This window comes from Crocodylus porosus, unplaced genomic scaffold (genome assembly GCF_001723895.1).
Source record: "Crocodylus porosus isolate Cpor-Errol unplaced genomic scaffold, CroPor_comp1, whole genome shotgun sequence".
NCBI lineage: Eukaryota > Metazoa > Chordata > Crocodylia > Crocodylidae > Crocodylus > Crocodylus porosus.
This window is the reverse complement of record NW_017728886.1, coordinates 159,678,545-159,691,611: the sequence shown is the minus strand read 5'-3', so window position 1 is coordinate 159,691,611 and position 13,067 is coordinate 159,678,545. Positions and strand designations below refer to the sequence as shown.

Genomic DNA, 13,067 nt, shown 5'->3' with positions numbered 1-13,067 from the left:
TAAGTGACTAAAAATGAACACTTATAAAAGAATACTTAGAAAATAATTTCTAAGGGCAATTTTATAACACAATTGGAAAATGGATAAATAGCTTTAGATTATACTGTACTTAAATTTAACAAATGTACAATAGTTTGGCTAATAAGACTGTGTGTGGAGGTGTTAAGGAGGAATTTGGTGCTCACTGGTACAATGCATGAACTAAACACGTTTGAGTTAAGCAGAACAAGTTCTGGCTGCCATTGGATCCTGAACATGATAAGGTTTTGGGAGGCAGATAAATACAAGGCTGAGGCAGATAAATGCAAGGCTGGAAGAAGGAAAAGACCAACAAATTCAATCTGTACTTGGGGGTATGAAATGAGTTTGATGTAAACAGAGAAGGCATAAACACAGCTGTATCACTTAACTCCTAACTAGTGTAAAGAAATAAGAAATCTCCTCTATGGAGCCATACCTCATGGAAACTGACTTCCACAGTAAAAAAGGGCGCAAGAAACAAGAGAGCCAGATCTCCACAGAACACTGACTCTATTCAATATAAAAATCACCTCTACACGTTCTGTACCTTACAGTTATAGAGGGGCCAGTGCCAGGGAGTATCTACTGCTCCCAGTGTTATTCCCCTACAGTTTAAAATGATTTCTTTGCAAGACAACGTAATTCCAGAGTTAGAATAACCTCTAGGTTTTTTTCTTCTTCAGGGGAATGGCAGGCATGTGTGGGAGATGCTGATAGGGAGGCCCCTTGCAAAATGCAATTTCCTTGGGATTCTCCCCTCAGACTGCAAAATACAGTAGAAATCTCCCTATAGCTACTCTGCATGTGACATACATTGTCCACTACTGAGAAGGGAATTCCATAAAACTGGAACCTGGAGAAGTCCCCTGTCTGTATGAGTTTGTTCCACATTTGGGAGCATCTGGTTCAATCATGTTTTAATTAAATACAATGATTTGAAGGTCCAGAAACATATACAAAAGGTCACAGTGAACCAACAAAAGTGCATACAATGACATCTGTGGCAGTGCACAGTCAGGCAGCTACCAAGTACATGATGGCAGCAGCCATTTTGAGAACCAGGTGTATACAGGCTGCAGTTTGCTGCTGCGAGCCCAGGCAGAAATGCTGCCTGGCTTAGCTGCAGCAGGAACACGCAGAGGTAAGGGCAAGAGCTTATGGGGATGGCTAGGAGGCTCTTGGTTCTGTGCATGACCTAAAACTGCACCCTGCTGGGGATGGGTGGTCTGGTGGGGTTCTTAGTGGCATGGGAGCCCCCAGGAAATGCCAGGCCAGTTACCACCACAGTGAAAGGTGGGTTGGGGTGCCTTAACCCCTAGCCCCTACAATTTGGTGGGTACAAGGGCCAGGCACAGCTATGGCCACTTGAGCCCTAGAGGGTGGAAAACCCCAGGAGAGGAGTGGGGCCAGGCACAGCTGTGGCCACCTGAGCCTGCAAAGGAGGAAGACCCCAAAGGTCCCTGGTCAGGAGTAGTTGTGTGGCCCTGGAGAGAAAGAGCAGTTGTGAAGGCCCTGAGAGGGCAGGGATATAGGTGGCCCCACAAAGAGTAGAGTTGAATGTGAGTAGGCCTGAAGGGCTGTGCATGAGTGGGGCTGAGTAGGGCTGAACAGGGAACAGGCCTGAAGGGCAGCACAAGGGCCATCCCCATGAGTAGTTGAGTGTGAGGATTATGAAAAGACCCCAGGGTGGGCATGGTGTAGTGGCTCTAGAGTGGGCATTGTAGGAACCCATGTGTGGGGAGGAAGCCAAGGCATGGTCATGGATGCCTGAGGCTGTAGTTTGGGCCAGAGGCTGAGTAGGAGGGCTCAGTTAGAAAGTTAGGGGCGAGTCCTGACCCCAGTAAGTCCTCCACCACAAGGAGGCCAAGTATGGATTGAAAGAAAGATCTAAAGGGTGAGCACAATGACCTGCTGCTTCAGAGAGGGTGTGCGAATCTCTGCGAGACCCAGGAGCACCAGTTATGGTGTGAGGGAACATCATGCATGTGTGTGTATGTGTGTGCATATTATCTGCAAGGCTTGGGATGCAGTACAGAGGTTGTTGGAGCTGCATACATAGGCACAGGAGAACAGGGCTGCCAAATGGCAGCTTTCCACCTAATGAAGACACCAATTATTGAACAACAAGGCGTGGCAGGTGAGAGACACATTAGCCCTGAAACAGATGGGCCAACTTCTGACTGGCCCCAGGAAGGTCTCTTGTTACAACATCTATATTCCACATTACAAATAAGCATTCACAATAGTGCAGTTTTAAGCTTAAAAAGCAGAGGAAAAATATTTTTAATGAGTTAAGATTTGTGGTTCTTGTTTTATTTTTGAAATATGAATATATTCTTTGATCTTTGTTATAAAGAGCAAACAATACTTGAATTGCAATACAGAGAAAACCTGAATTTCAACACAGTCATGGCTATGTTCACTCATTTCAAAAGGAAAATGTGACTGCATGGAAACAAGCTGTGAATCATAGCTTTATGTTCATACTATGCCATCCAGCTGCATGGACCTCTCAGAACCATGTGCAAAACATTAATGTACTTGTGGATCCAGAGTAGCTCAGGGAACAGGGTCACTTAATGCTCTAGTCCAGCAAAACAGAACTCATTTTATATGGTTGAATGTGCTTAAACAACTTTGCAGCATAGAGTACGGAGACAATTTAATTTAATTTAATTTAATTTAATTTAATTTAATTGTCGGCAGAGTTGGTAACTGTGTCAGATAGCTAATTTGCTTTTACATCGAATGAACAGAAGTGGAAACTTTGCCTGGTAAGTTTGGAAAATAAGCCATCTAATAGAAAACATAACATTACCAGATTACTGTGGGCTTCTTTCTCCTCCCGTCTTCATTTGTTTCTAAAATATTTCTCACTGGTTATCTCACCCTAGCCCTACCCTTCCTTCTTACATCATCTTTAGCCCTCCAACACTTTCTTCTAGTCAGCCACAAATCTGATTCCTTGTTTCACTACTAATGTGAGCAAGCAAAACTTCTCAGATTAATAATGCCAGCAGTAGTGGGGTACTCCATAAGCAAGACACTGAGAAAGGTGTCATATAGATACTTGGTGTGTCTGCATGAGATGCTTAATGCACAGTAAGCTAATTCTACTACACATTAGCACATCACAGCAAAAACCATGCTAATGAACTAAGAACATGCACTATTGCTACTGAGCATTTATGTAGTACCTCATACTCGAGGTACTAAACTTAATGCACAGGAGCAATGGTGCATTAATGCACATATAGATGCACCCACTCTCACCCTCATCTAAAATCTCAACAGCATCCGCTTGAGACACAACATGGGTCAAGAGATCCAAGGCTTCTTGGAATGCAAAGTTCAGCAATGTCACTAACCCTCACAGTAAAAGTCAGTGTCTACATGGAAAATATTATTCAGTGTGCAGTAAGACCATAGCGAGCCTCAGATCTAACAAGTCTTACAATGGTGTAACTCCACTAATTTGAAGGGTAATAATACTGATTTACATTGGTGATATTGGGAGCAGAATCAGGCCTGCTGTACAGGTTTCCCTTGCCAACCACAGGGGTTAGGTTCCAGAAAGTTCCTGTGGCTGGCAAAGCCACGGTTGGTAAAACTAAAGGCTTATGGGAAAAATGGGGTTAGGGACTTGAATACTGTACAGTATAGTTTATAAAAATCATTTTACTTGCCTTTAATACACAGGGTGGTCCACCGGGCATAGGTGTACCCTTAGGGGTATTTAGACATGACATAGGGGTTATGTACCAGCAGGCAGGGATAGAGCACACCCAGGGTGCAGCAGCAGAGTCTCTCCCAGCATGTTTGCCTCTTAACTGGGGGAGGGGGAAGGAGAAGGAGAAGGGGAGGGGGAAAGGATACATTGGCTGGCCCTGTGCAGCACACGACTGCGCTTCCCCACCCCCACCCCACACAGTGGCAAGCAGGCCTGCTGTTCCCTACAGCCCTGCTTCCCTCCCCTGTGACCCAGCATGTTAGGGAGCATAGAAGCCACACAGGGATCTCCTCACCCACCGCTGCTCACCCTGCGTTGCCCTGGTATACAGAATATTAACCGTGGATACTCAAAACCATGGTTGGCAAGGAAAACCTGTACTCATATTTTACACTATGTAGAGTACAGGAAAAAGAAGGCTGGCTTCACTGAAGTCTCCGAATTACCCCAAGGTAATTCTGATGTTGTAAGGCTCTTATTACTCATTTAATTATAAACACAGTTCCACAAACTTGAACGAACCTTCTTAGCCTAGAGAATGAATTTCTGAGGAAATGATATAGAACAAGGCAAAAAATGAAGACATGATTTTTATGATTCTTCCTTGCACAATAATCTTTCTTTGAATAAATAAAATTTTACAGGCTATTAGATCTTAATGAAACTCCTCTCTCTCATATAGTATAAAACTAGTAAAAGATTAGTTTAAAAGATAATTACTATCTACAGCAATGGGGTTTTTTTTCACTATGAGGTCTCATCTTACTTGTAAGAGTAATCTTATAATCCATATAATCTTAACCAGAACACTATACTTTCACCGGATTTTATTTCACAATATACAAGTTACTCAGGAATAATTCCCTACTTAAATACAAAAGAAAAACAAAATTAGCAAGGAAACCTACTCATAAGATGCATTTATTAAGAGAAAGTTAAAGGGTGTAACACAAAAAGAAAACCTTACAAAAGTCTGGAAGCTATGTTATGGCTCATATATACTCTACATCTATGCAGAAAAGGCACACCAGGGAACCTCTGTTTAATTGTCTTAATACTGCATGCTGTGCTATTGTGGCTGTTTTCCCTTTTATTGGGGGGGGATGAACATGTAAGAAGATAGTTTGGAGCAACTGAAATAAGCCTGACCTAAGTATTTCACTGAAGAAGTGGCAGAGAACATGATTCATAATTGTATTTAGTTCTCTAGGTAGCAGCAGACAACTAATTATACTTTCTGTTTGTTTTAGAGGGAGAAACAATGAAGTTTTTACAGTTGCTGCATATATCATACAAACTTCTGTGTTATGTGGCAAATTGAATATTTATGTCTCTCCTCCATGAGGAGCAGACATGCTGTCTGGCAGGCTTTTTTTTCACACCCTGGTTTTCTTCTAAATAAATCTCTTGAGCTACATCTGGTGGCACCTCCACACTGGTATTCATAAACAGTGATTATAGGGGTCACCCAACTTTTGTTTTATTAGGATAATAAACCTGCTGTCACTCCTTGCCTGCACCCCTTTTGGAGGGCAGGAGGACCTGACCCTTAAAAAAAAAAAAAAAAAAAAAAAAAAGTCAAACAAATATGCTTATTATTGACTACTTTTCAAATCTGTCTCTTAAATTTCTAGTCTCTCTTTCACCCTTAATTCTCTTCCTAATACCTGGCACACTTTACTGACAGTAGATAGCATCTTCTACAGCTTGGCACAACTTGAAAAATAATTTCTAGCCTTGTACAGACATTCAAAAATCTGGAGGCAGAACTGATCTATGTTAGGCTTTTTTTTGTAAGTGGCACAGCTTAGATAGGTAGGGAACACAGCACACATTCGCCTTGGAGGTGGGGAGGAAGGGACTGGCAAATCTTAGCCTGGGTTCTGCCACTTTTAAACCAGTCTATGTGTGACGAACTTCTGTTTTGTTACAAGTGTAGACAGGTTACCAATCACTTATACTGGTAAAAATATAATGTCTGTACCTGGCCTCAGAGAAAGGCAGAAGGACAAAATTACACAAGATTAGCACAACACTTTCAACTGCAGAATCTAACTGCTTTTAGAGAAGCATAATATTTATAAACTTAGCATAGCCATAAACTTACTATAGGTAATCGTATAAACTACTCAATTTCAAAGATGTCATTGCCTCCCCTCTTCTCAAGCCATTTTTCTCCAGGCAATTCCGAAAGTAACTACAATTTTATAGCCCATCTAATTCTGCAAGCCTGAAATGCTACCCCTCCCTGGGCAAACTCTTCTAACAATTAACAAGGGTGCATTTTGGCAAAATATTTGGTTAAGTAGGCTGAAGTAGTAGATATACCAAAGATGAAAAACACTACCTGCAAAAGGTCAGCAAAGAAAATAATTCTGAATAGCTGAAGATAAGCAATGCCCTACCTTAGAAATCTGTAACATATAAAAAGTTGCCTCTGCCAGAGTTATATAGGATATTTGCTTTCATATCATAGCTTGTATTCAGTTTTTAGTTACAGTTTGCTGTCCTTCTGTACATAAAACCAAGCACCATATAATTGGGATTCATGATTTCACACACTGTGCTTTCATTATGCATGCTCACTGCAAGCTGGTTTAGTGTGGATATCACATCCTTAAAATAAAGTGCGTTTAAAAATAATTAAATCTTTCATGTGCAGTCACCATCTTTTGGGAAACAACACAACATTAAGATATTACTGTACATTCTGTATTACTGATGCAGACAGACCCTGAATAAGTGAGCATCATAAAAATGCTGAAGTTGTTAAAAAGGCAGGTGCTGCAAGTTTCAGAAGTAATATGAGCCTTTCAGTTACAATTATTACATGCCTACTCATTAGACTCTTAAAAATACTCAAAGCTGTGACCAGAGCCAGCTGGCATGCAAGTACTTTTGTTGCTGTCCAATGTTCTACTATGAAAGGTGCTAGAGCGCAAGGTTACTTCAGAGGCCGAGTCTGTAAATAATTATATTTCACAGAAACAAAGTGCATGAAACAGAGGAGTCTGGGTAAGAGCCACTGAAAACAACAGAAACATAAAAATCCATTTAAGATTAATTCTTATATATGAGAGAGGAAAAAACCACTGTTTAAGACATTAACTTGCGTCTTCAAAATCTCTTCACAATTTTTATTTGAAAAAAAAAATTAATTAGTAAAAAATAAACCCCATCCACAAAAATCCTAATTCTGCTTCAGGAAAGCAAAAAAATCATAAATATTATGAACAATATGAGTCCATACTGACCTAAAAAAGAGGGAGGACACAACATCATGGTGTCTTTAAGGTCCTTGATTTTATACACTTAAAGTAAAAATAACTGTTTGATTTTTAGATGCAGATTGTTGCTACGAAGGTTGTTTTTTATATACAGATAGGCCTGAACTGAACCTATATATACTGTATTTGTATATACATAGCACACAGCTATAAATGCATAAGATATCTATCTATCTATATACATATATACACACACACACACACACTTAACACATGCAATCATCTCCTCAGAGACCAGAAACACTATTGCTGAAAAACTAGTTCAACTTGGAACCAGCCCTGATACCGTATATTGCATACAATTTTTTAGTTAAAAGGGGAAAACTATTAAATTCAAAGGAGACTCAGTATGGCAGTGATTGCAAGACAGATGGTGCATGTGTGTGCCACAGCAGTTGCCAGTTTGTTGTTCACTGCTAAAGAAACACATCAGAACAACGGCTTTTGACTGGTATTTGACTTAGATACACAAATCCACATCAGCTAAGTCCTGCTCACATGTCTGTACATAATCACATGCATCTGACACTTTTCTTTTGTAGTACACACCATTTTTCTTTCTTTTTTGTAGAAACAAGCTGCTAGGAATTTCTCTCTCCTAATAAAGTAAATTTTAAGAAACATGGTGCTTTTGAAAAGAGAACAAAAGTATATGTTCTTTTAAATCTTTCTGTAGAAGTAGGAACGTTTTTGCAAGATTACAAGACAGGAGACTGTTCCACAAAGTAAGTGCAACCTACATTTACTGTGAGTTATATTCTCTTCATTGTTGGAACTACCGAAGATTCTGGGAAAGGAAAACAAATAAATAAAAAGCAGATGTTTTTCTAAATATAAGTTTGTCTTAAGGAATGAATGAAAGTGGGAGTGTCCTCAACAGAAATAACTCATATGTATAGGAACACAAGGGTATTCCACTACTAAAGTCAAAATAGCTCCATCAGCTATAACAATGTTCTGTTTGTAAATATGAATCATATTGCTTTAGCTAAGACATGTTGAATTAAAAGGGTTTCACAATATAATTTTCCCATGCCTATTTTAATGTACCTGCTGGATCATTTTTTAAAATATTACTGCATATGCAGATTTTTCATAATGCAATATGTCAGCTAAAAAAAAAAAAAGGCAAGGTGTGCAGGTTATCCAGTCAGATAACCAGGGATCCTGGTTTTATCTGACAAAAAAAATCCAAAATTCCGCTTAAACCCCCCTCCAAAATCCACATTTTCTGTGATTAAAACAAAACACCACTATATATTATTTGAATTGATATGGCTTTTTGTTTTAATCAGGGAAAAATGGGGCTTTTGGGGGATTTTTTTGAGGCAGAGAATTTTGGATTTTTTTTTAATCAGAGAAAACCAGGATCCCTGCAGATAACACATGCTCAATGGAGGTCCACATTCAGGAGAATGTCTTTTTGTTTGTTTGTTTTTTAATGCGTGTCCAGAAAAGAACCGACTAGCAAGCAATATTTATGATTAAGTTGTTATGAAAACCTGCACAAAGTCTTCATGAAATATCAGGAAAGTTAAGGGATAGGTTTTTTAAACTTATTATTTGCCATTACATTTTTCTAGAACTAACAATAATATCCTTGCAACATGAATTTCACATGTTAAATTTCACTGAATTAAAAAAAAAACTCCAAAACCCTAACAATGATCTAAAATAATTTTTAAATAACTTTAGTTGTTTTCCACACAACCCCCCACCCCACTTTATCATCCTAAAGTGTAATAACTGCTGTTAATATACAGGCCAGTATTGAGAACATACTGAAAAGTCCATGAAAAGGGCACTCAGTCCACTCTTCTACATGCCACTGCTTTCTTACAGAAAAACCTGGCAGAGAAGAAGACACACATGTAGGAACAGGCAGCCAATGAAGAATTTAAAGAAGCTGGCTTCTTACAACTCCCTTCAGACAGAAAGTGATAATGAAATTTAAAAAAAGGAAGAACCAAAAAATACTGCGGTGTTGATGCGAGGAAAAAGCATGCAGGGTAACTTTGCTAGCACTACTGTAAAAGTTCGGTGGTATTAATAAGGAGCTGTTAAGTGTAATGGAAAGCAAAAAAATCCTCATAGCTAGGACAAATCAAGAGGCAAAAGGGAGAGTGGCACCATATAACACTTTATTTGAAGTGGTACTGGTATTTCTGAGTATGTAGGCCCTTTCCACTAGTGCAATATACATGTGACAAGACATACTAAAACATCTGGAGAAAATTTAGTTTCTACCTTATTTCTTAGTGCCAGCTGCAGGCTCAAGACTAAAAAGATAACCAGTTGTAGCCTACTTTGAGCATAAGACATCCTGGCAATGTGGATATATTAGAACTCAAATATTAGAAATATTAGAACTCAACCACTCCACTCACTGGTTAAAAAACACTGCAAGTGTTTCAAGGGACATGGGAGTTTGTTCTTCTACGTACAAAGAAGTATCAGGGTGAGATCAAAGGAGGGGGAAGGGGGTTGCCCTCTGCCCTGTTCCTGAATTTGCTCCTGGACATATATCCCAGTAAGTGTATTTGCATTTCCTAGTTTCAAAATGTCCTTCCAATTTCCTCTGGCACAATACATATTTATTTGTCCTTTGTTGAAAGCCAGAAGCAGGTTATGCATCTTAGCAAGGTGGGCTGTGCCCCAGCCTCTAGCCTGATTTTGAGCAGTACTAAACGTTAAAATAGCTGGAGTTCGGTCACTGTTACCTTCATAATGGGATACTCTTCAAGTGAATGTGGGAAACAGGACTGCAAGGTACAAAGCTTTTTCAGAATCAGCGAGGCCAGCGTACTGTTCAGAAGAGGAGTCTTATGGAGGCACTGATTATACCAGATAGTAGTACTTACTTCATATTTTTCAGTTCATTTGACTTCCACAATCCTTGTAAGGGTCTCTAATTTTTATGATCGTTTTGGCAAAGCAAAATGAGATTTTTTTATACCGGGAGGAGTTCAGAGCCAAGGATGAGAGAAATTTTTAAGATCAATTGCTGGTTTCCTATCTAGAGCAGTAATACTGGGTACAATTTAAGGAAGAGTTGTGGCTAAGAGGCAGCTTTTGACACCTTCCATGGGATACATATAAAATGAGGGCATATGCAGCTGTGAATTAAGCAGGCTTTGCTCCACAGGCATTCTAATATTCAGTCTCCACACTTGATTTAACATGATTGGTGAATCACGATCCCCATGCACACAAACAGTTGTCTTTAAAATAAGCAAATAAGGAAATATTCAGTAAGTTAAAAAAGATAATGAAGTCATCTTTAGAAAGCATTTGAATAAAACAGTGGAAACAGACAAATGCGAGACAGAGGGATGTCTGTTACCATCAAGGCAGTGCTAAGGACTTTAAAAAAAATGATTAAAGCGTCTTTAAGTTTGCCTACCTCAGGAACCAGTTCTTGCAATATTATGCCAGACAACTCTCTAGTACAACATTAATTTTGTCCCCAACTACAATATTTAATTATAAGGAACCCAAGCCAAATGCCTCAAAATAAACCTCAAAAATATTTACTCCTAAGAGACACTGTCAAGGCTGGTAAAGCTAAAATTAGAACAGGCAGTTCGGTTTTAGTTGGCTGGGGCACATGTGAATCTTTCCACTCCTTCCAGTCAACTTGTCTGCTATGGTTCAAGCAGGGTTTTTATGTAAATGAATATTCTAGTCTCTTTGAAGGTAGATGGACCAGAGCAGTGATTCCCAACCAGGATGCCAGGGTACTCATCCTTTGAAGGTGTGAGGATATAAGCAAAGTGTAAGGAAGTAAGCAGATAAGCTAAGTAGATAAACGTAGGCTCAGGCCTGTCCCTGCCTGCACAATACTCCCAGTGCCCAACCCTTCTTCAGGGAAGCAAAAACTGTAATATTTAAATTATTATTTTTTTTAACTGGGGGACACTCAATTCACAAGAGTTATGGAAGGGTGCCATGAGTCCAATGAGGAGTGCCTCAAATCTAGTGCAGGGTGAGAAAAAAGCTCAGGTCAAAAAAGGCTGAGAACCACTGGACAAGAAGGATAAAGAGAAGACCAACAAAATATCTACAAGCTCATTTATGAGGGATTTTTGGCTGAGGAAATGTATATGAAACAGGGCAAAAACAGCCCACAAGGGTTTTCCTAGAAAAATTATGAAGTTGTCTATCAAAAAAGTTCAGTACAAATTAATACTAATTTTAACTCTGCACCATCCTATACTAAGGTGTACAAATGTAAATTGTTGTTAAACCTTAAGAAGCCGTTTTCAAATACTGTGGATGTCTCATCTTCTTTTTGAAACAGCCGGTGGCTTATTTTCATACATTATTACCACCAGGACAAGTGCCTGTCAAAAGTATGTAATCACTTACTTTGGATTTTTTGAAAGAAAAGGGTTTTGTTGAAACAATGTCTTGTTAAAAAAAAAAAATTAAAAACCCATGAAATTATTCTTTTACATGAAGATTCCACAATTTTTAAATAAGATTTTTTTAAAACAAAAACCTTACTGAAAACATTGCCAAAACTGAGTTTTCAGTAAACAAAAAATCCCTGTACCTATTTTAAAAATATATTTAGTAATACTTCTCAAAATTAAAAGGAAAAATACCAAAATAAGCATCTGTCAATCAGCTATCGAAGAGGTGATACACAAGTTATTTTCCCAAGTATTGGTATCTTCCTTTCCTTCCCCCCACCTTTCCACTAAGTCTTTATAATAAATGCAGTGGTGACTTCTGCATATATTTTTCTCATATCTGGTTTGCATGATATATGTTAAAACCCACAAAACACCTACATGAAAAGAGTACACTGTAACAGATCACCCTGGGCTCTGTTACCTACAGGGACATAGGCAGCAGGCAAGCAGCTGCAGCTGGTTACCAGCCCTAATCAGACAGGGGTTGCCTGATCGGGAAACAGCGCCCAGCTGGATAGGGCTGGGAGCCCAGTGCATGAAGAGGCTGGTTGTTAAACCATGTGATGATGAGGCTGGTTTTTAAGCCATGTGATAAGGAGGCTGGTTGTTAGGCCATAAAACATCTGTGAGGCATGAGACACATCAAGGGAAGGTTGGAGCATGTAGAGGCCTTATCATCAGGGCAGCTAAAGGGCAGCTTCCTGCTTGATTAAGATCAATCTATCAGTCAGGGACTGCAAGGCATGGCAGGAAAGACGGGTGTGTTGGGGGTCCAAAAGCAAGTGGGCAGGCATAAAGGAAGATGCCCACTTGTTACATACACTTACAACATCAAGTGCTGAGGATGGAAGATGTTCAAGAAATGAGCTCTTATGAGATTATCACTGTGACACGAAATTGTTATGAGTAAACATATCACCACAGCATACCCATGATGGGAGATTATTTAATTGACCCCATTTTACCAAAGCACACAGTGATTAAGGCCAAAGTTGCAAAAAAACATGTCTACTATTTTTGTGTGCCCAATTTGAAACATAGGTAAAATACTGAGCATGATTTAGAACTTCTTATGTTTAAATCATGGCTCCTGATGATTCAGCTGCAGTTCTGTAAATCAGACCTTAGGTGTCTCAAAATGGCCACTTTGAAAATGACGAACAAAACTGGTGGATGCCTATGAAAGTTCAATTTAAATTATATTTGCATTGCAATTAATGTTGAGACTCGGGAACCCAGGGTTTTACTTCCAATTTTGGAAGAGTATGTTCTTTTGTGATTTCAAAGCTTTCTGTCTAGTCCCCCACCTCCCTCTATCTGTCAAGATGTCCCTTCTCTCTACAGCTTGACCTTATACTCCCCCTGTCTCCTAGCTTGCTTCCCTATCCTCTCTCTCTCCAAATTCAAATGAGATTGCTTTCCCCTCTACATTTTGTAGTACCACAGGAAGCACCGAAAGCACATGAGAGAAATTTCATGAGTCAGGCCATTCTGGTGTGATAGATGACACGGCCAAGTGGGCCAAATTTGGCCTCTGGGGCACAGCACCCATTTTTTCAATAAGCTATCTGAGAGAATATCTTGACAACTATTTCTCCCTAACCTCTTTTA

The 13,067-nt window shown here is 39.4% G+C and overlaps 1 protein-coding gene across 3 annotated transcripts in view; it reads right to left on the bottom strand.

Annotated features, from left to right (window-relative positions):
* CDKAL1 (CDK5 regulatory subunit associated protein 1 like 1) overlaps positions 1–13,067 on the bottom strand; it is a 658,258-nt gene that overhangs the window by 110,063 nt on the left and 535,128 nt on the right. Inside the window, exon 14 of one of the 3 annotated variants that reach the window (XM_019544002.1) lies at positions 9,519–10,259. The exons of the other annotated variants lie outside the window; for them this stretch is intronic. Coding sequence (XP_019399547.1) covers positions 10,080–10,259 — 180 coding nt within the window. The 3' untranslated portion in view covers positions 9,519–10,079. Of the gene's footprint in view, positions 1–9,518; positions 10,260–13,067 lie in introns of those variants that run through there. 3 annotated transcript variants of the gene reach the window in all.